This window comes from Cololabis saira, chromosome 4 (assembly GCF_033807715.1).
Source record: "Cololabis saira isolate AMF1-May2022 chromosome 4, fColSai1.1, whole genome shotgun sequence".
In the NCBI taxonomy this organism is placed as follows: Eukaryota; Metazoa; Chordata; class Actinopteri; order Beloniformes; family Belonidae; genus Cololabis; species Cololabis saira.
The window spans coordinates 23063494-23087129 of NC_084590.1; the positions used below are offsets into that span (position 1 = coordinate 23063494).

The 23636-nt window shown below is 40.5% G+C and overlaps 2 protein-coding genes across 8 annotated transcripts in view; one reads left to right on the plus strand and one right to left on the minus strand.

Annotated features, from left to right (window-relative positions):
* The window catches only part of trip12 (thyroid hormone receptor interactor 12), a 63673-nt gene that overhangs the window by 19621 nt on the left and 20416 nt on the right, over positions 1 to 23636 (minus strand). For 2 of the 7 annotated variants that reach the window (XM_061719178.1, XM_061719174.1), the window contains exons 1-6: positions 19942 to 20377; positions 17041 to 17187; positions 16533 to 16658; positions 15538 to 16325; positions 3812 to 3920; positions 346 to 482 (exon numbers count right to left, since the gene is read on the minus strand). In XM_061719178.1, the coding sequence (XP_061575162.1) occupies positions 346 to 482; positions 3812 to 3920; positions 15538 to 16325; positions 16533 to 16658; positions 17041 to 17138 (1258 nt within the window). In that variant the 5' untranslated portion in view covers positions 17139 to 17187; positions 19942 to 20377. The other 5 variants (XM_061719181.1, XM_061719180.1, XM_061719175.1 and 2 more) reach the window with 4 other exon arrangements.
* Positions 20414 to 23550, plus strand: fbxo36a (F-box protein 36a). Its single transcript, XM_061720523.1, has 6 exons — positions 20414 to 20560; positions 20876 to 20984; positions 21128 to 21236; positions 21410 to 21582; positions 21747 to 21876; positions 23477 to 23550. Exons 1-6 carry the CDS (start codon positions 20556 to 20558, stop codon positions 23548 to 23550), a joined length of 600 nt encoding a protein of 199 aa, XP_061576507.1. The 5' UTR covers positions 20414 to 20555.

Sequence of the window (23636 nt, forward strand, 5' to 3'; positions counted from 1 at the left end):
TATACTGCCAAGATATTATCAAATTATCAAAAAAAATACTCAAGAGTTCTTTTTGATGCAACATTTGCACAAACAGAAAAGTTCCATTGGGGGAAAAATCCTAATAATTTCATGGAAATGTTTTGATTCAAAAAAAGGAGAAGAAAAAAAGTAAATAAAAATAAATGAAGCTCTGATCACTACCTTAGCTTTGTTATATACATCAATGCACAATAATTCATGTATAAATCCCTTTCAAGTCAACTTATTCCGCTTATGCTTTCCACCCAGATTTGCTTTCCATTATCCATTTGCTATTAATTTTAAATGTTTTGTTCTAACTTGACGGCATATTGTGACAGTTACCTGAAGCCCCTTGTGATGCCTCATCGGCGCGAGCAGCGGATGAGTTGGCCCCATCTTGGTTGTTGTCGGAGTCGGCCATTTTTTCCTGCCGGCGAGCGTCGGCTGCCCCGCGCTTGCCCAGGCCTGAGCCCCGCCGACTGTTACAAGTAAAAGGGCATTGACAACATGAATATGAGTTCCAGCAACAGAATGTTATTAATAAGCACAGAAGTCTAGATTGAAGTGTATTGAGTGTCTTTCCATTTAATGCCACGTATCTTACAAAAAATAGAAGTACATCATGCTGAACTGCACCAGGGACTATTGCAGGGATTAAAGCAAAAAAATATATATATTTTTTTCAGGCAAGTTCATATTCCCATGCCATCCATGCGCTGCACCTATTATGAAAAACACATTTTCTCTTGCTTTAACATGTGTAAAGTGGTCTCCCCTAAGCCTGCCAACTCGGAGAAGGAGGAAAGCAACCAAATTCTGCAGTGTCTGTACAGCCGCCTGGATGAGCCATCCAGTGTGATGTGGCTTCTACGAGCCGTTCAGATTCTGTTCCCTTTCGTTACGTAACGAAAATGCGATTTACATAGGTTGGCCTCCGATGCGTGAAACCACGCCCACAACTAACTCCACCGGCCGGAGCTTCCGCCATTTTTTCGTAGCGGTGTATCGGGTCATTCAGGCAGCCAATCAGCACAGTGCCTCATTATCATAGCCCCGCCCACTCAGAATCCCGCATAGATAATGAGGTTAGAGAATGGGATGATAAAGACATGGCTCAGAGGCTGAATTTCTCATTTATTTAGCAAAACAATCAAAAGCTTGTTTTTAAGACATTCAAGGCCTGTTCAGGGTGCTTGCTCTTTTTCCAAATTAAAATTCCAGACTTTTCCCAGACCTTTTTAAAACTGATATTTTTTTTCCCAAGACCTTAACTTTACGTACTTGTATACTTGTGTGCCTACTGCCTACTTCATTGGTTGAGATTGTACCAATTGTGTTTTATTAGAAATGTTTGTTAGAATTTTTTATAGCCTAGTATTCAACGAATGCATTATTCACAGTAAATTATGTTTTTACTGATGAAAACGTTTCAAAACATGAAAATCACAAGTACATGAATTTCACATTTTCACAATGCCTTTGAGCATACTGTAAAATTCTACCATACATTTTTTCCCCATACTTTATTAAGACTTTCACACAAAATTCAAGACTTTTCAAGGTCTGGAAAACAGTGTTTCAAAATTCCATACTTATTAAGACTTTCAAGACTTGCGCAAGCACCCTGCTGTTTAAAATAGGTACTAGATGCCATAATAGGTCCCCTTTAAGAATGGCCCCTTTTCTGCCGTGCGGTCGCTTCCCAAAAGTTTCAAGTAAAAAAGTTAAATGCTGTATTAGCCCTTCTGTTTTCTAATACAGCATTTAAGGTGTAAGCAGACTTTAACCAACACTATTTAAATACTTGAGACCAATAGCATTTTATAGGAGGAAGGTGATTTTGAGCAGTTTTATTATAGTCAGTTTGCTTTTAATTTATAGTCCACATCAATTCGTGCAGTACTCTCATTAAAGCCTTTGGCCTGTTCTAGATCTGAGTCAACCTGGTAAGCTGCACTTGTTCATCCAGTTGACCAGCTGCTCTGATCTCACTGCACTTAGCAAGGCTTTGGCCAAGGTGATGAAAGCATCCTGGACCGTTTCATGGACAATCAATGATGGTGTTAGTGCAGACAAAGAGATGATGTTATTGTTGAAGGTTTTTCGAAATCACATGGCTTCAACACCCCCGTGGGCCTCCGATGCTTTGTTTTGATTAAACAGTGGGATTCCCTCATCGCTTGGATCAAACTGCTATACTCCAAACCCTCGGCTATGATTCTGACCAATAATTTATACTCAAGGCCCTTTGATCTACACCGTGGAACTCGCCAGGGATGCCCCCTCAGTCCTCTTTTTGTCTTGGCTATCGAGCCCCTGGCTGTAGCCATTAGATCTAACCAATCTATGATGGGAATAAAGAGAGGGAATATAGAACATAAACTGTCCCTTTATGCTGACGACCTTCTCCTTTGTGTCTAATGCAGAGACTGTAATTCCATTAATACTTAATTTGTTACAACAGTTTGGTGAGATCTCAGGTTATAAACTAAATTTGAATAAAAGTGAGCTGCTGCCTCTAAATGTGGACATCTCATCACTAGAGAAAATTAGGTTACCCTTTAAAGTCACGACGGACAGTTTCAGTTATTTGGGAGTTACAGTAACAAAACATTTTAAGGACCTTTTTAGGCAAAATTATGGAAAACTGTTCACACAAACCAAGCAGGATCTGGCTAACTGGACCCCCATGTACACCTCACTTATAGGCAGAGTCAATGCAATTAAGATGACTGTGCTCCCAAAATATTTGTACTCGTTTCAATGCCTGCCTGTATTTATTCCTGGCACTTTTTTCAAAAAAATGGACTCAATAGTGTCATCATACATTTGGAATGGCAAACAGCCATTATTCTCCCCCTCCTTGGCTAGAATAAGGACTGCATGGGAAGAAGACCTCCAAACAGCAATAGATGACGGAACCTGGTCAAAAATTGTGAAAAGAGTTCACTCTTCTTCGATGTGTGCACGACACTCACTAGTGTGTCAAAAAGAACTATGAAAGAAACAGTGGGATTCCTCATGGTCCGCACCAGTTCTAAGTCAGGTGCTAGGCGCCAGCCGAGGCGACCCGCCGACGGGCGCCGCAGCTGGGGAGCTCCGTGAGAAGGGCCGTACCCGCCTCCCCCCACCGGTCCGCCTTCCGCGCGGCGTCAGACACCGCCCCACGAAAACCCCCGCCCGAAGACGCGCGAACTCCGCTGGACGAAGGCCCCGCGAGGCGGGCCGGGCCGCCGCGCCTCCGGTGGCGGGGAGAGGAGGGCGACTGCTCCCCCAGACTACCCCCCTTGATCCAACACGCCCTCCTCTGTTTCTGATTGGCTAATACCAAGGTTCTGGCTCGCTTTATTGGTTTACAACAGCATCAGTTTAATGCCTAACATAACGCACATGCAAATGTTTTTTTGTTCTCTCTTTTTTTTCCCTAATTCCTGGACTATTGACATGTCATTCTAGCAAGTACAAACATCCACTATTTTGATGATGGATGCTGTGATGGACAAAATGACATTCTGCTAGCATATGCATTCTCCTGTGCTAACATGAGGTTGTTCTCAAACAACAGCAACCACATCGCAAATTTCATTCTGGGTGAAAATCCATGTATGATTAAGCTTTTTAGCAGAGGAAATGTGGTAAAGCTGCAACTCTACACATGGATCATGCTTGAATTGGAAATGAAGAAAAATTATAAAAAGCATATACATAAATAAATAAAACTGTCGTCATACACACACCCAGCTCTGTAAACCCCCCAAACCACAACAATCACTGCTCGAACCCAAGTTGTCACTAAATATCTTTTTACCTGGTGCTGGCACAGGAGCCCGTGGTCTTCTGGCGTGTGCTCCGCCGATAACTGGGGAGCTCTGCTGGAGGAGACTCGCTGCGCTTCTTGTTGGTAGATTTTCTTAAACCTAGATTTATACAATAAAAAAATAAAATTATGTCAAAAAAAGAAAGAAGTTACAAAGCCCAACTTCTGGACCAGGAACTTGTAAACAGTCAAACTGGACTGTTTTTTTTAACCCCAATGAAGCTGACATCGTTCTTGTAACTTAGGAATAAAACCATATAAAAATCATATGTCATTTGTATATTTCCACTGTAATTGGCCTAAGCTCAAGACATGCTGAATTTTTAAATGAATATACATGCACGCATTTTTAGCTGTGACAAACAGAAAAAGTTCCTTAAGATAAAGTTGCTTGTGGGTCTCCAGAGATAAAAAAAAATCCTAAAACACAGCTAAAGATAAAATTTAAAAAAAATCATATATTTATAGATCACACAACTTGAAGCTTAGCATTGCCTAGAATTATTTTTCAATACAGCAGAGTTGCCTGTTTAGCGCTATGTACCACAGGCCAAAGGGGTATTAATAGTAACACGACCATGGCCCTATGACAGGACAACCTTCATGCTATATCTGTGAGTCATAATTCAGCAGTACAAAAATAATTTAATAAAATAGCCACAAAGATTAAATGAATTAAAGAAACAAGATTTTTTTTGTTTTGTTTTTACTTAATTTGACCTTGTAATTATATCCCCATATGCCAGTGAATTATGCCACATTTATTACATTTCAATACTATTCAGCATGTTTCCCACAAATAACTTGATAATGAAAGAAATAGCTCTATGGTACCTAATATTTTCTACTGTACAGGCTGCAGAAAATAATTCAAGTTGAATATGATTGAAATGGCCTTTTGTAATTCTCTAATACATGCATGATTACTCACCACTGTAGATTACAAAAATGTGTATTACAAGGTAAATAAGATGATGATATTCCAAGAGTAACAGAGTTCTGTCTGTCTGACAAAAGCAGTTTGTAAGTCCTCCCCTACCCCCAAACAGATCTCTGGTCAGCTGGTGGGGCAACACGTGAAAGTCAATTTAGGAGGGGTCTCTCCATTTGGGCTGAAGCCCGTGGCACAGACCCCACTTGAGTTACTATCTTTTCAACCGCCTAGAAGGGCTAAACCTACTAAACTGAGCAAGTGTGTATGTATGTGTGTGTATATATATATATATATATATATATATATATATATATATATATATATATATAAAAAAACACACATACACAGTCTTTCAGCTGACATTTCACCTGGAACAACTATAATGTCAGCTTGGGATAAATGATGACTTGAGCTTTGCATAATAATAGTCATGTGCCAAAGGATATTTCTGATGTTACCTTACCTAAGTTAATATTTGGGCTTAGGAGGCTGCTAGTCCATTTCCAAATGTGAAGAATTTCATACATCTAACTTACTTTGAGGATGTTTTTTTTTTTAATCTCATCCTTAAAGGGGTTTATTTTTGATACTAATATGAGTCGGTGTATTATGTAGGTATATAAATATGACCACTGGAAACCCCAAAAAATGGCTCATGGTTCAAATGAAGAAGCAGCTGAGATCGGCACAGACAAAATAACAGGGCACTCAAGTCTCACGCATTTCAACAAGCTCAGACTCTCACGACACAGATGGCATTTCACACGCTGAGAAATTAACTTCACCGCACAGTAACTCCAACAGCCCATCTTACAACCGAGTCAAGGTACGCTATTGTGCACTGAGCTCTCAGCTCAGAGCAGCTGTCTGGAGTTACCAATCAGCCAATCAGAAAATATAATCTTTTGTTGCCAGGTGAGGTCAGAGTTTCAGCTTCAACACACACTAAGTTTCAACACACAACACGTGCATTTATCGCTATCGAGGTTAAACTGCCCTATTTTTATATATATATATATATATATATATATATATATATATATATATATATATATATATATACACACACACACACACACACACACACACACACACCTTATCCTTGTATATCTGTGTCACTCCATATACAGTTGTATGAAAAAGTTTGGGCACCCCTGATCATTTTCAAGATTTTCCTTTATAAATCATTGGTTGTTGGGATCAGCAATTTCAGTTAAATATATCATATGGCAGACAAACACAGTGCTATTTGAGAAGTGAAATGAAGTTTATAGGATTTACAGAAAGTGTGCAATAATTACTTAAACAAAAGTAGGCAGGTGCATAAATTTAGGAACCCTTGTTGTTTTATTGATTTGAATACATTTAGCATTCATTATTGGAACACAACAGTTGTTTGTTCAGTTCATCGACCCTTCACCTACATACACAGGTGAAGCCGATCATGACAAAGGGTATTTAAGGTGGCCTGTTGTAAGTTGTTCACCTCTTTGCATCTTCTTTGAAGAGTGGCAACATGGGAGCCTCAAAACAACTGTCAAATGACCTGAAAACAAAGATTGTTCAACATCATGGTTTAGGGGAAGGATACAAAAAGCTAGCTCAGAGATTTCAGCTGTCAGTTTCCACTGTAAGGAACATAGTGAGGAAATGGAAGACCACAGGCACAGTTCTAGTTAAAGCCCGGAGTGGCAGGCCAAGAAAAATCTCAGATAGGCAGAGGCGAAGGATGGTGAGAACGGTCCAAGTCAACCCACAGACCAGCTCCAAAGACCTACAACATGATCTTGCTGCAGATGGTGTCACTGTGCATCGTTCCACTATTCAGCGCACTTTGCACAAGGAGATGCTGTATGGGAGAGTAATGCGGCGGAAGCCTTTTCTGCACACACGCCACAAACAGAGTCGCTTGAGGTATGCTACAGCACATTTGGACAAGCCAGCTTCATTTTGGAATAAGGTGCTGTGGACTGATGAAACTAAAATTGAGTTATTTGGACATAACAAGCGGCGGTATGCATGGCGGAAGAAGAGAGAATTCCAAGACAAACACTTTCTACCCACAGTCAAATTTGGTGGTGGTTCCATCATGCTGTGGGGCTGTGTGGCCAGTGCAGGTACTGGCAATCTCGTTAAAGTTGAAGGTCGCATGGATTCCAGTCACTATCGGCAGATTCTTGCCAACAATGTTCAAGAATCAGTGACAAAGTTGAAGTTGCGCCGGGGCTGGATACTTCAACAAGAAAACGACCTAAACACTGCTCAAAGTCTACTAAGGCATTCATGCAGAGGAACAGGTACAACGTTCTGGAATGGCCATCTCAGTCCCCAGACCTGAATATTATTGAAAATCTGTGGTGTGATTTAAAGCGGGCTGTCCATGCTCGGAAACCATCAAACTTGACTGAACTGGAGATGTTTTGTAAAGAAGAATGGTCAAAAATACCTTCAACCGGAATCCAGACCCTCATTGGAAGCTATAGGAAGCTTTTAGAGGCTATTATTTCTGCAAAAGAATGATCTACTAAATATTGATGTAATTTTTCTGTTGGGGTGCCCAAATTTATGCACCTGCCTACTTTTGTTTAAGTAATTATTGCACACTTTCTGTAAATCCTATAAACTTCATTTCACTTCTCAAATAGCACTGTGTTTGTCTGCCATATGATATATTTAACTGAAATTGCTGATCCCAACAACCAATGATTTATAAAGGAAAATCTTGAAAATGATCAGGGGTGCCCAAACTTTTTCATACAACTGTATCTATATGAATAAAGCTATCCATAAATATAATTTAAAAATGTATATAAAATATTGAATGTAAAAATATCAGTACAATTTTTCTTCAGGGGATTAAAATAAAAAAGTTATTGCATTGAATTGAAAAGGTTGGGTGGGAGCACTTTTTCTATAGTATCTTTTGTTACATTACCTGAAATTCTCTACACACTGGCAGCAAACAGTCAATTAAATACTCTCACAAGTAGTATTTATCAATCACATGTGGAAGTGACAAGTCCGTAAAAACACCAATCACAGCGTGTAACAAGTGAATCCATTCACTGGCTTGTATGTCATATTCTTTAAGTCAACAGACATAGCATGTTCATGCACTTTGGTTTTGAAAGCAGGACTAAATGAAGGGGGGGTTTACATCTTAATTTGTATTTTTCAAAATCTGACACATCCTGGTTCATCCATCTCCTACTCAGCATTTAAAAAAAAGGAGTATTTAGTAAGCCTTTCCAATAAATTAAAATAGTATACAGGAAGAATGGAAGGACATCCTTGAGAAGACCCTTGCCATGCCAGTTCTCCCCATGTGTACAAGACTACAGGTGCCTGCTAATTTAACGTCATCTTGATGACAATTACCATCAGGTATGACATACACATTTTTAAGCATAGGCATGTCTTGACCTGGGTCTACAGGGTTGCAACTGATAACAGGCAGGCTATAATTGGTCTATTTGCTTCATACGTCTTAGTTCATGGAACTTGCTAAATGAGAGCAACAGAAAGAGCATTCTTCTATACGAAACAAAAAAAAAAAAATCATTCTGGTTCTGAGTTTAAGTTCCAGGGCAAATTAAAAACAGATGCACGAACAAACCACCCCTGGACAGTAAGGCTGGCTATCGATTCAAATGTCAAGAATCAATTCGATTCCGATACTTAAGATTCAGAATCGATTATTCAATTCAATTTTATTTATATAGCGTCTAATACAACAAAAGTTATCTCTAGACGCTTTCCAGAGACCCAGAACATGATCCCCGAGCAGTTATTACATAAACAGTGGCAAGGAAAAACTCCCCTTTAGGAGGGAAGAAACCTTGAGCAGGACCAGGCTCATAAGGGGGGACCCTCTTGCCGAAGGCCAGACAGGTGGGTCAGGGACGGCAACAGCACAGCAGGCAGGTGGAAGCAGCAACGGATGACCAGGGTTGGGGACCGCAGGCCAGCACGCAGCTCCCGAAGGTCCGGCCCAAACATCAAGTCCCAGGTTGGGGTGCAGGGTCAGGGAAAGGTTGAGAAGGGGCAGGCCATTATCACGACTTGATTCGATCCAATTCCGATATTGATTTGGGTTAGTGTTATAAAACTGTTTTTTGAGCTGTTGCATGAATTATGACTGTGTAGTTATGAAACATTAATACTAGTATTATATATTGAGATTCAAGAGCAAGTAATGGCAGCTAATGATGGCTGTAAGGACCAAAGGCCCTCCCAATATGCTGATATAATTGCTTTCGGAAACATTGTGTGGGGCAGAATTATCAAAGAGATCCAGGGCAGCAAACAGAGAGCTTATGAAATCGGTTTTATTTTTCCCACCTTCCATTTTATTTTTTTTATTTTGTTTTGAAGTTTTTAATTTTTGAGAATTTGGTTTTTAGCATTTTATGCAATTGTACCCCAAGACAGTATATAAAGTAATGAAAAATAGACAATTTATGCAATTATAAATGAAAACTTACTTTTAAACATATTTAAAAAGGCAAAAACATGGCACTAGTTATTCTGGTGTCCAACAAAACGTTCCTTTTTTGGGGATAAACAAATCATTCCAAAAGTTATTTGTATGAAATAACTAAGAAATGAATAACTGATAGACCTTTCAATATCCATTTAAAGTGCAAAAAAATTAGGAAATTGCAACAGCTCATGCAGTAAACAAATCATTTAAGCTTGTGTAATTTATTCTGTCAGAAACACAGAAACTGAGCGAGGTCCGTTTCTGAACGCAGCTGGTTGTCTGTGCGGCCGACGTTTGTTTTATTCATAAGGGCAGCGGGGGCGAGAGGGGCAGAGAAGTGCGCAGTGTCTCCAGCCTTAAAGGCTGGATTATGGTTCTGCGTTAAATCCACGCCTAGCGTGCGCCGAAGGTTGCACCCCACGCCGCACGCCGTGCCTGACGTGCACCTCCCAAAAATTGTAACTACGCGTCAAGAGGTCGCAGACCAAGAGGGCTGCGATTGGTTCGCTTGGTAGCAACGCATTTCCGGTTCCGGTTCGTGAAGCAGTCGTGAACTTTCAGCGCTCTTTTCTTTGTGTGTGTGTGATTTTTTTTGTTTTGGTTTTTTGCACAATAGTTGTCCTTATCTCTTTGATTCACTGTGACCGGAAAAGTCTGATAAACCATTCAGGAAAAGAACGCACCCCCCCTAGCGTTCACGGGGGGGTATTGCACCGTGGCGAAATGGAGTGACGGAGAAGTCCAGAGGGTTCACGATGGCGTCACAGCAGCGGCGTGTGCTCTGCGTTGGTGTAGCGCAGAACCATAATCCAGGCTTTAGTGACCCCTCTTGGAGCATTTTCTCAAAAGAAAGTTAATTTAGTTCAGGAGTTTTAAAAACCAGCGCTTTGTTAACACTACCGCTACTCTTTGACGTCGTGTTCATTGTTTGATAGTTTTCACACCACGCACCCTGTGTGAATTAAATGACACGACTACTGGGATTAAAGTTCAATTGTCGAAAATGTGATGAAGAGAACAAAACATAAATTAAAAAAAAAAAAATTATATATATATATATATATATATATATCTCGTTCTTGAGACATACGAATTATGAAAATCGATTTAGAATCGGAAAAATCCATTTTTTCAACACCGGCTTACTGGGTGGACATAATCAGATAAACAAAGCAGTTTTGTTTGAACCAAATGTCACATGCTTCACTCAAACCAAACTAGTATCAACAAAACACATCCAAAATGGCATACAGTGGATTGAGAACGAATGAGAATAACTGTTTTTGCAATAAAAACATATTGACGTGAGCAAGTGTTCTTCAACCCTGGTCCTCAGGGTCCACTACCCTGCATGTTTAGAAGTTGCTGCTTCAACACACCTGATTCAAATGAAACCATCAGCTTGTCATCAAGGTCTACACAAGTCCTTCACTGGTTTTGCCACTGGCTGTGTAAGATTAAAGCCCCTTATACATCGGCAGATACTCTGTGTTAAATACCAGACTCCAGCATGTCGCCTGTCCTTTTTACATTAATTGACACAGGGTCACATGTGGAGTTGGCCCCGCCAATAATGTTCTTCTGAGGATACATTTAACCACAGGTCAGGCCTAATGTAAAACAGAATGAGACAGGTTAGTAGGTCCTGGGTGGGAGTTGTTGACTATGTTAACTGAATGCTACCCACCTGGGGGAGATGTGGTTTTTTTTTTAGTTTTTTTTATAAAGTAGTAAACAGGTGATTAGAGTAATAACAGCAAGATGAAAAACTTGGACGACAAAGATGTCCATAAGCTACTCACCTATAGAACTGAGGATGGAAGACAGTTTTCAGGGTAAGGCGTTAAATGCAGATCGAGAGGCACAGGTGGCCGACAGACGGGAGCAGTATGAATACATTTCTGTGTCGGGCAATATGTTCTCCGACATGCAATGTGCACAGCAGCCAAAAACGGCTCATCCTGGTGTTCCTCCATTTTTGTTCTGAAAGTTACACCTGTCTAACAATGAACTTCATCCTGCTGATGTAGGGATAACACGTCATTCTACATGCCGACCCGTGTTACGTTATGCAGATAACGCCTCCACTCAACCTGCCCCCAACGCACCTTCTATTTACATTGCCTAGCTAGCGTTAAACACACATTCTTCATCCAGGGAAAATAACCGGGTCTAATCTAAAGATGCCATAAAACTAACCAAAACAATTAAAGAGAACCCCCTTTATGTCTTTGCCACTAAAAGTTGCACAGAAAAATGGCAAATTTCTTCTTTTTTTTTTTTTTTAAAGAAAAATGTACTCCCATCCCACGTTAACTCCGTTTTACATTCATGGTAGCTATTTGAGTTCAATAGTCAAATCAAAAAACATTTAAAAAATAAATAAATAAAAAAACAGAGCTACATCTTAAAAAATAAGTTATTTACTCCTTAAGCCTGATTTAAGGTTCTGCGTTAAACCAACGCAGAGCCTACGCCGTTGCCATGACGCTGTCAAGTTCTCAGTCACTCCATTTTGTCACGGTGCAATACCCCCTCCAGAGTGCTAGTTGGTACTTTGGTTAGCTTCTGGCTTTTCCGGTCACAGTGAATCAAAGAGATAAGGACAACTATTGTGCAAAAAAACAAAACAAGCCAAAAAAAAAAAAAAAAAAACAAACACCAACCACACAGACGAAGAAAAGAGCACTGAAAGTTCACTACTGCTTCACGAACCGGAACCGGAAATGTGTTGCTACCAAGCGAACCAATCACAGCCCTCTCGATCTGCGTTGGTCCGCGTCGCCTCGACGCGTAGTTACATTTTTTGGGAGGTGCACGTCAGGCTACGCCGTAGGCTGCAGAGAGCCTCCCGCGTAGCCACGTACCCTACGGCGTCCGCTCTGCGTTGATTTAACGCAAAACCATAATTCAGCCTTTAGTGTTTCCATCAAATATTTAACCCACAATGAAGTTGCATTTTCAGGTACTTGTTATTCTCCGATTTCTGGCATGTGGCACTTAACACTGAAACTTGAGCCAGCCCACTGAAGCCCGCTAAAGCCCACACTTATTACATGTGAACCACATATTTTACTTAAAGCTCCTATATCTCTACAAGGAACTCTCCACTGAGACAATGCATTCCCAAACCCCTTATACCAGGGGTTCTTAACCTTTCTGACCTTGGGGCCCAATTTTTTCAGTACAGAGTGGCCCGGGGCCCATTAAATATAAACACTCTATAGCAGGGGTATTCAACTAAAACTTTAAGAGGTCCATTTAGAGAAAATTTACTCAAGCGAAGGTCCAGAACATCATAATATATATATATATATATATATATATATATATATATATATATATATATATATATATGTGTGTGTGTGTGTGTGTGTGTGTATATTCAAGTAGCCTCATAGTTGTATCAACATCTGCATCTGACTGTTATATTAAAAAAAAGTACATATTTGCCAATTAACATGTTTAACTTGAATTAAACATATTTTTTTCTCTTAAAAATAAAGTAGATTTTATTTTATTTTTCAAATGCTATCTTATTTTATTTCTCTACCAGCAGTTTGAATTTCCCCTTTTCTTTGTTAATTGTCTCAACACATTTTTATACTAAATTAATATAAACACATCTTAACAATTTAACAGTTTTGCAGTTTCTCTTTCTTCCCCTCTTATAATCTTAATCTGCCCCCACTTTCTGTTGTTCAGTGAGAGAACTGAGCTCTAATTTCTTCTGTCAGGACTTTAAATCTGGGCTGGATGGTGTCAGGTTCTCATATGCATGTCGAGGTGCTCATTGTTGAGCCTGAAACGATGTTTAGTTTTAATTATGTTCACTGTGGAGAAAGCTGCTTCACAGCTGTATCTGGACCCAAACATGGGCAGGATGTTTTAAAATGGTCAGTTTATTTTTCTGTGACTTCAGTTCAGACTTGAGTGGATATGTTTGATGAAAAACTTTGTGTTTTGTTTCAGTGGCGTTTCACTTTCGCACTTTGAACGCCACGGGCTCTGAACGTATGAGACACTGGTTTTGTCCCAGTGGGAAGACTGAACAGGATGAATTTGTCCATTCCGGGTTGCATATTTAAAAATACAGCGAGGACAAAACTTAGTTTGATTTTACTTTAAGTTATTTACATTAATAAGTTGTCAGGACTCAGTGTGTCGGGTTTCATCGGAGCCTGATCAGCTGCGACGGGCACAGCCCGCACCGCAGCTCTCTGGTCGCGCTGCAACAATTACTTTCCGATGCTTTTTCGAAAGCCCGAACAGTCCAGTCCAGCAGACACGACAGCCCACGCATCTACATCTACCATCCTTCAGCAGTAGCGACGGAGCCGCCCGAGCGGCAGCCTCAGCCGACCTCCCCGGCCGCGGGGACGCGCCGGGATAAATAATCACGCCGCGCTCGCTCGCTCTGGGCGCAGACCCAATTAATCGATCCCTAATCCTGGCGGATCTAAACCTACTCTGTGCAAAATGAAGGATTTTCTCTGTAAATACACACACCATTTCTCTTACTATTACACGTACAGCTAGCTGAGTGTCTTCTTCTCCTCATTTGGTTGGGAGTTGCTATGCAGTCCCGCGGCCCTCGCGGCCCACACGTACAAAACTGAATTTTTTTTGGCGGCCCACTAGATGGCGCTCGCGGCCCAAGTGTGGGCCGCGGCCCTATGGTTAAGAATCACTGCCTTATACTATACTCAAGCATCACAAATTAATGCCAACCCATAAACCTGATGATCACCTAATTGTCAATCAATTACATCTTAATCCTCAAACATAATGTTGGACATGGGGGACTGCAATTTGGTCAATTTATTTGTAGGAAGTTCCCATCTTGCACAGTTGGCTTTTGATCCTAATCACTATAAATGTAAAGACATACACGCATACACTCTTATTTGCAATGTGTTCAAGTGTTGACAAATGTATTAATACATGATCATTTAAATTAAACTCATGGCTAGATTAGTGTTACCCAAATCTTGTTCCTCAGGATCCTCTGCCCCACATGTTTTAGATGTCTTGCATCAACACACCTGATTCTAATTGATGGTCATCAGTTTGTTATCAAGATCTGCATAAGTCTGACGATGATGGTCATTTGTATCAGCATGTGCTTAAGCAGGGAAACATCTAAAACATGCAGGACAGTCCCTGAGTTCAAATTTCGGGTTCGTCTCTGTGGTGTACATGTGCTTTAATTTGTCTTGTCTGGGAAGCAATTATGCCTGGGTCCCACTGGGCGCAACTGTCATAGTCTGGTTTTGCATCAGTTGTGCTCTGTTTAAGGTTAGAGGGAGCTTTTCAAACGCAGAGCACTTCCAAGAGCTGCCTCTTCACCTGGAATTGTGAGGTCACGACTTTACTTGAAGGCTGCGAGATCACATGATTATATGGTGATTTGCTCATTTGAAGACATGGTGAGATGTACGTTTCTGGAATTATACATAAACTTGGTGTCAAATAAAATAAGCTTTTCAACTTTTAAAACTGATCCTCTCCACATACATGGTTAAATTTTCTTGTAAAACTCTTGACTTGTTTACCCACAGAGTCCACGGGTTACCTAATCTTAATGTACGAGCCCCAGTCCACTTGTGTAAATGGACATGGCGTACTGGTGATCGAGTGCCAAAATAGACTCAACACGCATCTTTAGTGGAACAGATAACTGAATCCAGGACTCTTCTAAAACCAATCCATGGTGAATGCCATGAGAACCGCTCTCCCACGACTAGAAAGGACACAATTCACAGAAACTGTTGCTTCACTGCCATTTCAAAGCAGTTATCCATCCTGAGGGACTTGAGCTATACAAATGTATTTGCCTCCAGCAGCCTGGAGGGGAATTTTGTAACATATGCTGTGTGGATCACAGGTCCTGTGACATTAAACCCAGAGACAAAAGTACCATCCTAACACTCAGGTAATATCTCATTTCCCAAACAGGCCAATGCAATTATTAAAAAAAAAAAAAAAAAAAAAAAAAAAGAACAAAAGGCCAATAATTGGCTGACTGATGTGGCCAATTCTTGACCATTTTCAATATCACTATTGAAACAGATCAGTATTTTGAAACAGTTAAACTAAATAAAGCAAATTCCAATATAAACCAATCTCCACAATATGCAATTCTTCCTGTTAATTATGTAATATAAAAAAGTTTTGTATTCAAATGAACATTGTTTCTGAATAAGAATAGTATAATTTTGTTTTCTTTTTAAATAGAAAAGCTGGATTAAGAGTATATTCAAGAGTAGAGGCATGCCATAAACAGGTATTTTAACTCACTTGCTAGTTTAGCTTGTAATCCCGATGGCCCAGGTTTGGAAGTCTCTGTTTTGGAGGATCCAGGTAGGGGCAGCTTGGGTTTTGGCAGGTTAACTTTGGGGTTGAAGCGTGCCGCCCACTCAAATTTTGAAGAGCTGGCAGTTTTGGCCTGCTCCTTGTCACGTGTACTACGACGTGGAGATGGGCTAGATGCAGAGCGAGAACGACGTGCCTTGGTCTGATCTTTTCCCTGTTTGACTCGAGCACCCTGGGTATCAACACTCTTGGTGCCTGTGATGGAGGACGAAGAAGATGAGGAGGCAGATGAGGAGGAGTCCGTCACGTTGCTACACCCAGCTTTGGCTGAGGCGGCCGATTTAGACGCCAGCTTGGTAGGTTTTGCAGTTCTTCCCTCGGTACAATTAGGGAGGGACCCTGCGGTGCTACTTAGACCGGGGAGAGAGTCTGATTTTTTCCGTTTCTGGACTGGGGAAGCCCCAGCAACCACACTCTTCTTGCCCTGGCCTCGACCTGATGATGCAGGCGATTCAGAGGTAGCTGCCCTCTTCTTGGACTTAGCCGAGCCTTTCTTGGTCTCTGAGGTATTGTCTCTCGGTGGGGGAAGCGATTTGGGCTTCTTGGCAGGAGTCAGTCCAAGGACACTAATTTGGTCAGGAGCTTCACTTCGTTTCAGGACTCGGGTGCCCTCACTTTTAGATTGTGGGCCTGGTCGTTCTTGTTCAGATGTTCCTGCAGCCTCAGGGTCGTCTTGCAGCACGAGTGAACCCACGGGCAATGTAAGACCACTTCTGTTAGTAAAAAGAGCAACAAAATATCATTTTTAAATGAAGAGGAAATCGATCAAATTATAATGCCATATTAAAAGTATTTCACTAGACATAATGTAAACAAATAAATAAAAATCCCAAACTTTACTACATACACAACAGTGATTAATAAAGTACAAAGTCTAATAACAATGACATACTGTAGCACCAAGTAGAAAATATGGGTACCTTCTTGAGCTGTGCCCTCTGGACTGGCCAGTGGCTGAGCTGGCTGTGGCTTTGGGAGCCTTAGAATTAGGTCTTCTACTTTCAGGTGGGGAATTTGCTTTATGTTTTACCTGCTCTGACTGCAACCTGTAAGGTTGGAAATTAAAGAGCAAGGAACAGTGTGGGTTTCTATAATTAAGTCACATACAAGACTTGTTCAATTCCCACACCCTTTAATTGATGGCAACTACATATTTCACTTATTATTATTTAGGCCTTTGCATTAGTATGAAAAACTGTTAGAACATAGTTAATATCTAACTAGGAAAAGACAACAAAAATAAGTTCCTTCTTTGAGCAAAAAGGTCAACATAGCCATTTAGCTATCTACATTAGCCATCCAAGTGCAAACTCCCCTATACTAAATCTTTGGTCTCATCAGTTGCTCCCTTCAAGAAATACCAATTATATTTTTTTGTTTTGCTGTTTTTCATGTGATGTTATATGGTGAATATGCAGCCAGACCTACCTTCCAGCTACTGTGTGGTCTTGTGGCTGGGCCGCGGCAGTGTTCCTCTGTGAACGGCGCAGTGACCCCCCTGAATTGGAATTAGGCCGGTTGGACATTGGCACCTCTCTCCTGAAGGGACATACCCTTTCTAGACACTACCATTCACTAAAATAAAGAAAATACAATAAAGTAAATTAAAAAGAAATCCATAACATTATAACACTTAATTGTGAGCCTTATATGTGCAATTTACAAAGCCAAAACGAACTTGCTGGGCTCATTTTGATTTTGAAGCTCAAGCTTGCACATCTAGTCCATTTGAGATTCAAATCAATTTAAAAACACTTTATTAAACCCAAAAGGAAATTAATTAAAATATGGTAAGGGGATAAGGAGCACAACTTCTCATTTTCATTGTATCTTTTCCATCAAACCCTAAACAAAAGCTAATCAGAAAACAACTGATCAATCCCATCATTAGCACTAGGATTTGTATAGTCCTCATGACAGGAACCTGAAAAGCAACAGTTGATTCAATCAAAACCTAATGGTTTATTATTATTTTAGTAACTGTGTATTCTAGATTGCTATGATCAGAAGAGTTAACGGCATCAGTTGAGTTTCTTCTAAAGACTAAGACAAGATGTTTCCAGTAAGCTCACATTTATTCTTCTTATATTCACAACCGTATTGCAAAGTACCTAATTTCTATTGGCCTTTACATTTGAATATTTACCGTCAGTATAAAACAGTTACATACATCTAAGACATTGACATTTAGAACTAGGTCACTTATTTTACTTATGATTTACTGTAAGTATACTTCAACTTCCTTGATTAATTTTAACTCTCACCTTTTAGCAGGAAGGACTATTGTCATTTATCATCAATAATAATATGAAAATAAGAATGTCACTTAAAATGAATGCCACATTTGAATATGTTTTTAGTATCTATAAGAGTCACAAGCCCCCATTAAATAATAAATAAACAAATAAATACAATTTAGGAAAAGTTTAAGTCAAAAGGAACAATGACAAAAAAGTGTCAAACACTTAAAGATCAGAAATAACTAATCACTTTTAAAATTACCATGACAATCCATAAAATCTAAAACTGATCAACACACTGTGGTTGGGACAATAACTATTTAGTACAAAAATAAAAAAAGGAAATCCATTTTAAATGTAAGGAAATAAAATGTATAATATGTAACACTACATGACATGGGGGTATTGGTGAAAAGGGATTGAGATGGTATGAACGTGTATAGCTATACATTTGGTTATGAAAGACAAAGAAGAGTTCACATCCAAAAGGAAATGCTAACTAAATGAGCCGTCAATTCACAGCTTAATCCTTGACATAGTGAATATTTATGGAAAAAATGCGCCACACTTGCCAAGCTCACAGGGCCACGTTAGGCCTGCACTGACAGTGCATCCTAGTCTTTGTTTTTCCACCAGTCTAACAACTGCTACACCACTCGAGTATAATGCGATTAGTTAACTACATCAAACGATGATAGCGTAAAACGTTGTCCCCTTCAAACTCTCTTTCGAAACCACAACAAAACAAAACACGACCGTGTCCAGCTTTTGTACTCTTGATGTGCAGAGGCCTGTATTTCTGACGTAGTTTTCTACCACCTTCGACTATAGTTAGCATGTCGAGCTACTCACAGCTAGTCCCATACATTTGACAGCAGCTTAGTCGCATCTATATAAATATACTCGTATTTCAATTTAAAATAATCCTGCCACCCCGCATGCGGACGTCCCAACCTTGATAGCATCGATAAGAAGATTAGAAACCACTACGAGAGAATTAATTGTACACCTGAGGGCAGTCAAAAGTTACCATGGCTAACACAGCCTGCTTACATTGAAGTGCGTAGTTGTCGTGCCGGTGTTTCCACCTATCCACACACTTATCCAAGCCTCACATTTGACAGCCAGCTCGTATTTAGTTTGTTTGTGACACAAATCTTTAGCGGTTATCCTCTCCACACCTCACAGCACAGCACAAATTACTATTGCGTTTACTTGAGATTAGCAGACACTCCGAAAATGGCTGGACTGGTCGCTCAGATGTCGTGTTGTGTCTCCAGGCCGGAGGGCTGGATTCACGTCAGCTTTAACTAAAGTGGCGGATCGAGACACGATGATGACACACGAGTAAAAAGCTGGGGAGTTAAAGGGAAACAAACTAAAAAAAAATATATATATATATATCCCGGACTGTCTGCGAGCTATAGCTCACCCTTTCTAAACCCTAAACCAACACCACTGTCAACCCCACAGGTTTAAATGCAGATCCAGGCAGTGACACTTACGTAGCAAACGCTGTCCGCACAAACATGACATTTGTGTGTAGATTTGACAAAGCTGCGAGGTTTTTGTGAGTGGTTTACTTGAGGCCAATGCAGCAGTCTTAGCTGCCTTTTAAGGCAGATTAAAGCCGTCTGAAGAACAACGTGTCAACAAACCACATGGTTCTGAGTTTGGGGAAAAACATGCTCGAATAATACTAAGAATGTAATCCAAATAACGTCAACTACATCGGCTCAATTTAAAGCCATCGAGGCCAGTCACTCGTTAGCAGGCTAACGCCGGAATTATGGTCCTGCGTTAAAGCGACGCAGAGGTTACGCCGTCGGGTACGCGGCTACGCGCAACGTACGCCGTAGGGTTACGGCGTACGTTGCGCATCGCCGCGTAAAGGCTGATTTATGGTTCCGCGTTACACCAACGCAGAGCCTACGGCGTAAGGTACGCGGCGACGCAGACCTTAACGCTAGCCTTAGCCCAGGGAAACACAGAAAGGCTCAGGAAAGGAGAAGAAAAACACTTAGGTTACCGTAGTCACTGGTTGCTATCAGTTAAGCTCGTTGTCTACGTGGAAAAACCAACCACAAACCTCCTCAATTCCGACTGTAGCCAGGGCAGGGCATCGACGGTAAAGCCCCAGAGCAGCGGGCTGCTCGGCTCCAGCCGGCCGGGCTCCTCTCCTCGGGTTACGGGGGATTTCTAGCTACGAAGTACAAAGTTTTCCACGCTACAAATCACAAGTTCGGTGTTTTGAAACGTAATTTGCTTAAATCTTTATCAACATTAATGAGTCAGCCAGCTAGTAGAGCTAGCACGGTAACCCTAAAGTGGGCAAAAAGAAATGGCCTCTGATACATTTCAGTCAGAGCCACACACAAAAACAGGAAAGCAGGAACGGGATTCGAGATATTTTTTCGCAAGACTGAAATATAATTCGACTCAATTCAATCGACATTGAACAATCTCAAAAGTCCTAATGGCTGTTGATTGAGATGTCAATGTGGAAAAAAAGCATCTTTGCCGTGCTGTTGTTACCTATTTGTCCCAGTGTTGTAGTTGTAACAGACAGTGCACCAGCTCCTCTTTTCTCTCCACCAGCTTCACATCAGCTGAGCGGCCTGCTGCAACTGCAAGATACATCCGCGGGATCCATCCGCTCGCTGGGGAACTACTTACTTATGATTTTTTTTGGGTGTCATCTTGATGATGTGAGACCGCAAAGCTGCCGAGCGTATGGGCCGGGGTGTGATGCACTGTTATAAATATCGGGATTTTTTTGTTGTGTGCATTTGTAACATTAATATATCACTAATAATGAATATCAATCCGCTATAAGCCCCCACCACCATCACAACAACCACCACCACAGCGACCAATACACACTAATAAGTTATCTCTGTTGATAAACGTTACGTCCAAGCCTTACCAGTTTATGTTAGATCACTGTAGCAACGCCTTCAAAACAATTTTTCTCTGTTGCTGAATAAATGCGTTGGGTTGCTTTCCCGTTGTCATGGTTACAGTACTGCGTCCAAAATGGCGTCCCTGCTTGGCGAGCAATTGTTTAAAATCAATGGTCAAGGTCCACCCCCCTCGAAGGATTTCTTTCAACTGGTGATCACTAGAAATCAGGTTGAGCATTTCTATATAACTTAGTTTTAAATTAGAATCGTCCAAGTTATTCCTGTGATAGATCATTCATTATAATGTTGTCCTGGATTTAAGTTGTACCTTCACAAAGTATTCATTTTTTTTCCCTATTTCTTTAACTTAAGGTGGTATGGACATCATGGAAGATTTCTTTGCGGCTTGGAAATAGAGGCGCTCCACCTGAACAGCTGAAGATAACTCATGAAGATTTCCAACATGATAAAAAGCTACGGCGTAAGATTATAAACCTCATTACATTGCGTCCTTGATAGACGAAAACATTTGACCATTTGGGCACTAATCTTGATTGGCAACATTTCATCTTGTTTATAGTAGAGAACATTATTTGGGGTTCAATATTTGCGTCAGTGATGCTTAGGTTTCGCTTTACCACTTGCTCCCTGTAGATGATGTCAGAACTGTTTTTGGGGAGCATATCCTGGACTACACACAATCCCTTTGTGAGGGAAAGTTCGATTATCTGGAGCGCTTACCTGATGACATATTACTGAGAATCCAATGCCATCTTGAGCTGAAAGATATGACACACTTGGCACAGGTGTCGCACAGATTTAGAAAGGTGAGAGTCTTAAAATGTTTACAACCCCACATTTTGTTTAGATGTTGAAGTAGTAATACGATAGCTTCTGTTTTCTGTTTCTCCGGTGTATGTTTTTGTTCTTGTTGTACATTAATAACTGTAATGTTTTTTGTTTGTCTTGTGTTCTGACTGAACTCAACCAGCTCTGCAACTCTGACAAATTTTGGGAGCAGCATGTGAGGAATTTCTGTGCTGGATTTACGAGTGACATGGAGGGCTTAGCCAAGGCCATGGGTTGGAGGAAGACTTTTTTCACCTTCTTTCACAAAACTGGCATTAAAGAACATTAAAAAATAAAAATAAAGACAAATACTCTTCTATTACTATTTCAGAACAACTATAGATTGTATTTAAATGCTACTATTAATTCAGTGCTTGTAAAACAGCAGCCAGTGTTTTTAGTGAATGAATGTGTCATTGTGTCATCTAGTAGAAAAAAAAGAGCCAAATCTTGGTCATATAGCCAGTCAGTATTTTTGTTATAAGTTTTAGGGAAACTTTGGATTTCAAAAACGATCTATAGATTTGCAAGTTGTGTATGTTTCGGCATTATATTGCTGGTGAAAATGATCAGTGCTCAGGGTATGTGGAAAAAAAGGTCAGAGGCCTCAAAATGGAGAGAGAGCAGACTGATGGAAACTTGGCGAGAGCTAATGAGCTGAAGATGTTTTTTACTAGGTTCAAGATTCAACACCAGTGAGAGTCCTGTCATCTGCACAGATACTCAGATGACTCTCCTCTTATGAGGTAGTGGTGGTGGACAGGAGGCTGAGCATGGAGAACTGGTGGGCCACTTGGTGATACAGTGTGAGAACAATCACCTCATATTGAGTATAAACACGATAAGAGACAATTGTAGGTGTTAGGGGCTGAAAGTCAAACACTATTTTCATCCTGGAGAAGAGGTGGAGCTGGTGGAGGCCTACATTAACTGGGTGTTCACCAGGACAACAAAACAAACTTGTGAAAGCTTTTGCAGCAAGGTGTTGCATTAAGCGTGCAGTAGTGACTAAGTTTCTCTGCAGTCCTCTGCTGGGGTGGACGCATTAAAGTCAGTGCCTCAAAAATTGAATGGATACCCTGGAGCTGATTATATAGAAGATATAGAAGGTCTTTCCTTCCAGCTGCTGGAAGAAACCACAACGCTGCTCCACAACGAACACTCTTAATATGTGCAATAACGTCAAGGTGTAAAAACTTCAAAACACCAGTTTGACACCAGTCTGTAAAATACTAATTTATTTAATTACTTATCTTTTATAAGCTACTCCTTCCTCTATCTCTTATTCTGCCCTTTCTGTATGTTGTTGGAAACTGCAATTCCCCCATTGTGGGACAAATAAAGGTTTCTTATCTTATGCTAACATTGTTAATAAATATTCTGAGAAAACACCAGTATCTTCACTAAGAGGCTTCTTGAGCTTTGTTGCAACAAGTTACTGTATAAAGAAGTAGTTTTTGCTTGCCTCAATAGCTTTATATAATGGCTCTGTACAATTATTGCAGATTTTATTGATTTATTTTGATCCTAGTTTTGTTTTTCATTACTATAATGCAACACTTCTATTTCCCTTTGGGATGAATACATTAAACCATTCAATTAACTAATTAATACAAAATGTAGTGTCCGATAATGTTTGCTGAATGATAAAGTGGTGTGATATGATAAAAAAAAGGCTATAGCAAAAACATAAAGCTCTTAAATAATAGTCCCACTGACTTCATTTAAGGTCAGTTGTCAACAGCTCTCATACACTTCCTGTTTACATTTGCCAGTGATCTGTGATCGCGCCCTCTGCTGACGGTGCTCAGCACTTGTCTCTGCCTCCAACCTGAATGCTTTGTGCATGATCTCTGTGCTGTGCTCATGCAGTACGACAGCAGAGGGAGCCACATGGCAGTGAAAACCTCAATCAGAAGAAGGGAGGAGGAGGATCTTGTGAATAACCTTCGGGTAACGTGTGCAAAACAAGTGCTGTAGTTCTACTTACTACTTCCAGGCCTAAACACTACCACATGCTAATTCTGGATGG

Coding starts and splice junctions, on each gene's coding strand:
- fbxo36a (XM_061720523.1), top strand. Junction 21,237..21,409: donor ACATGATAAAAAGCTACGGC/GTAAGATTATAA, acceptor TGCTCCCTGTAG/ATGATGTCAGAACTGTTTTT. Junction 21,583..21,746: donor TGTCGCACAGATTTAGAAAG/GTGAGAGTCTTA, acceptor GAACTCAACCAG/CTCTGCAACTCTGACAAATT.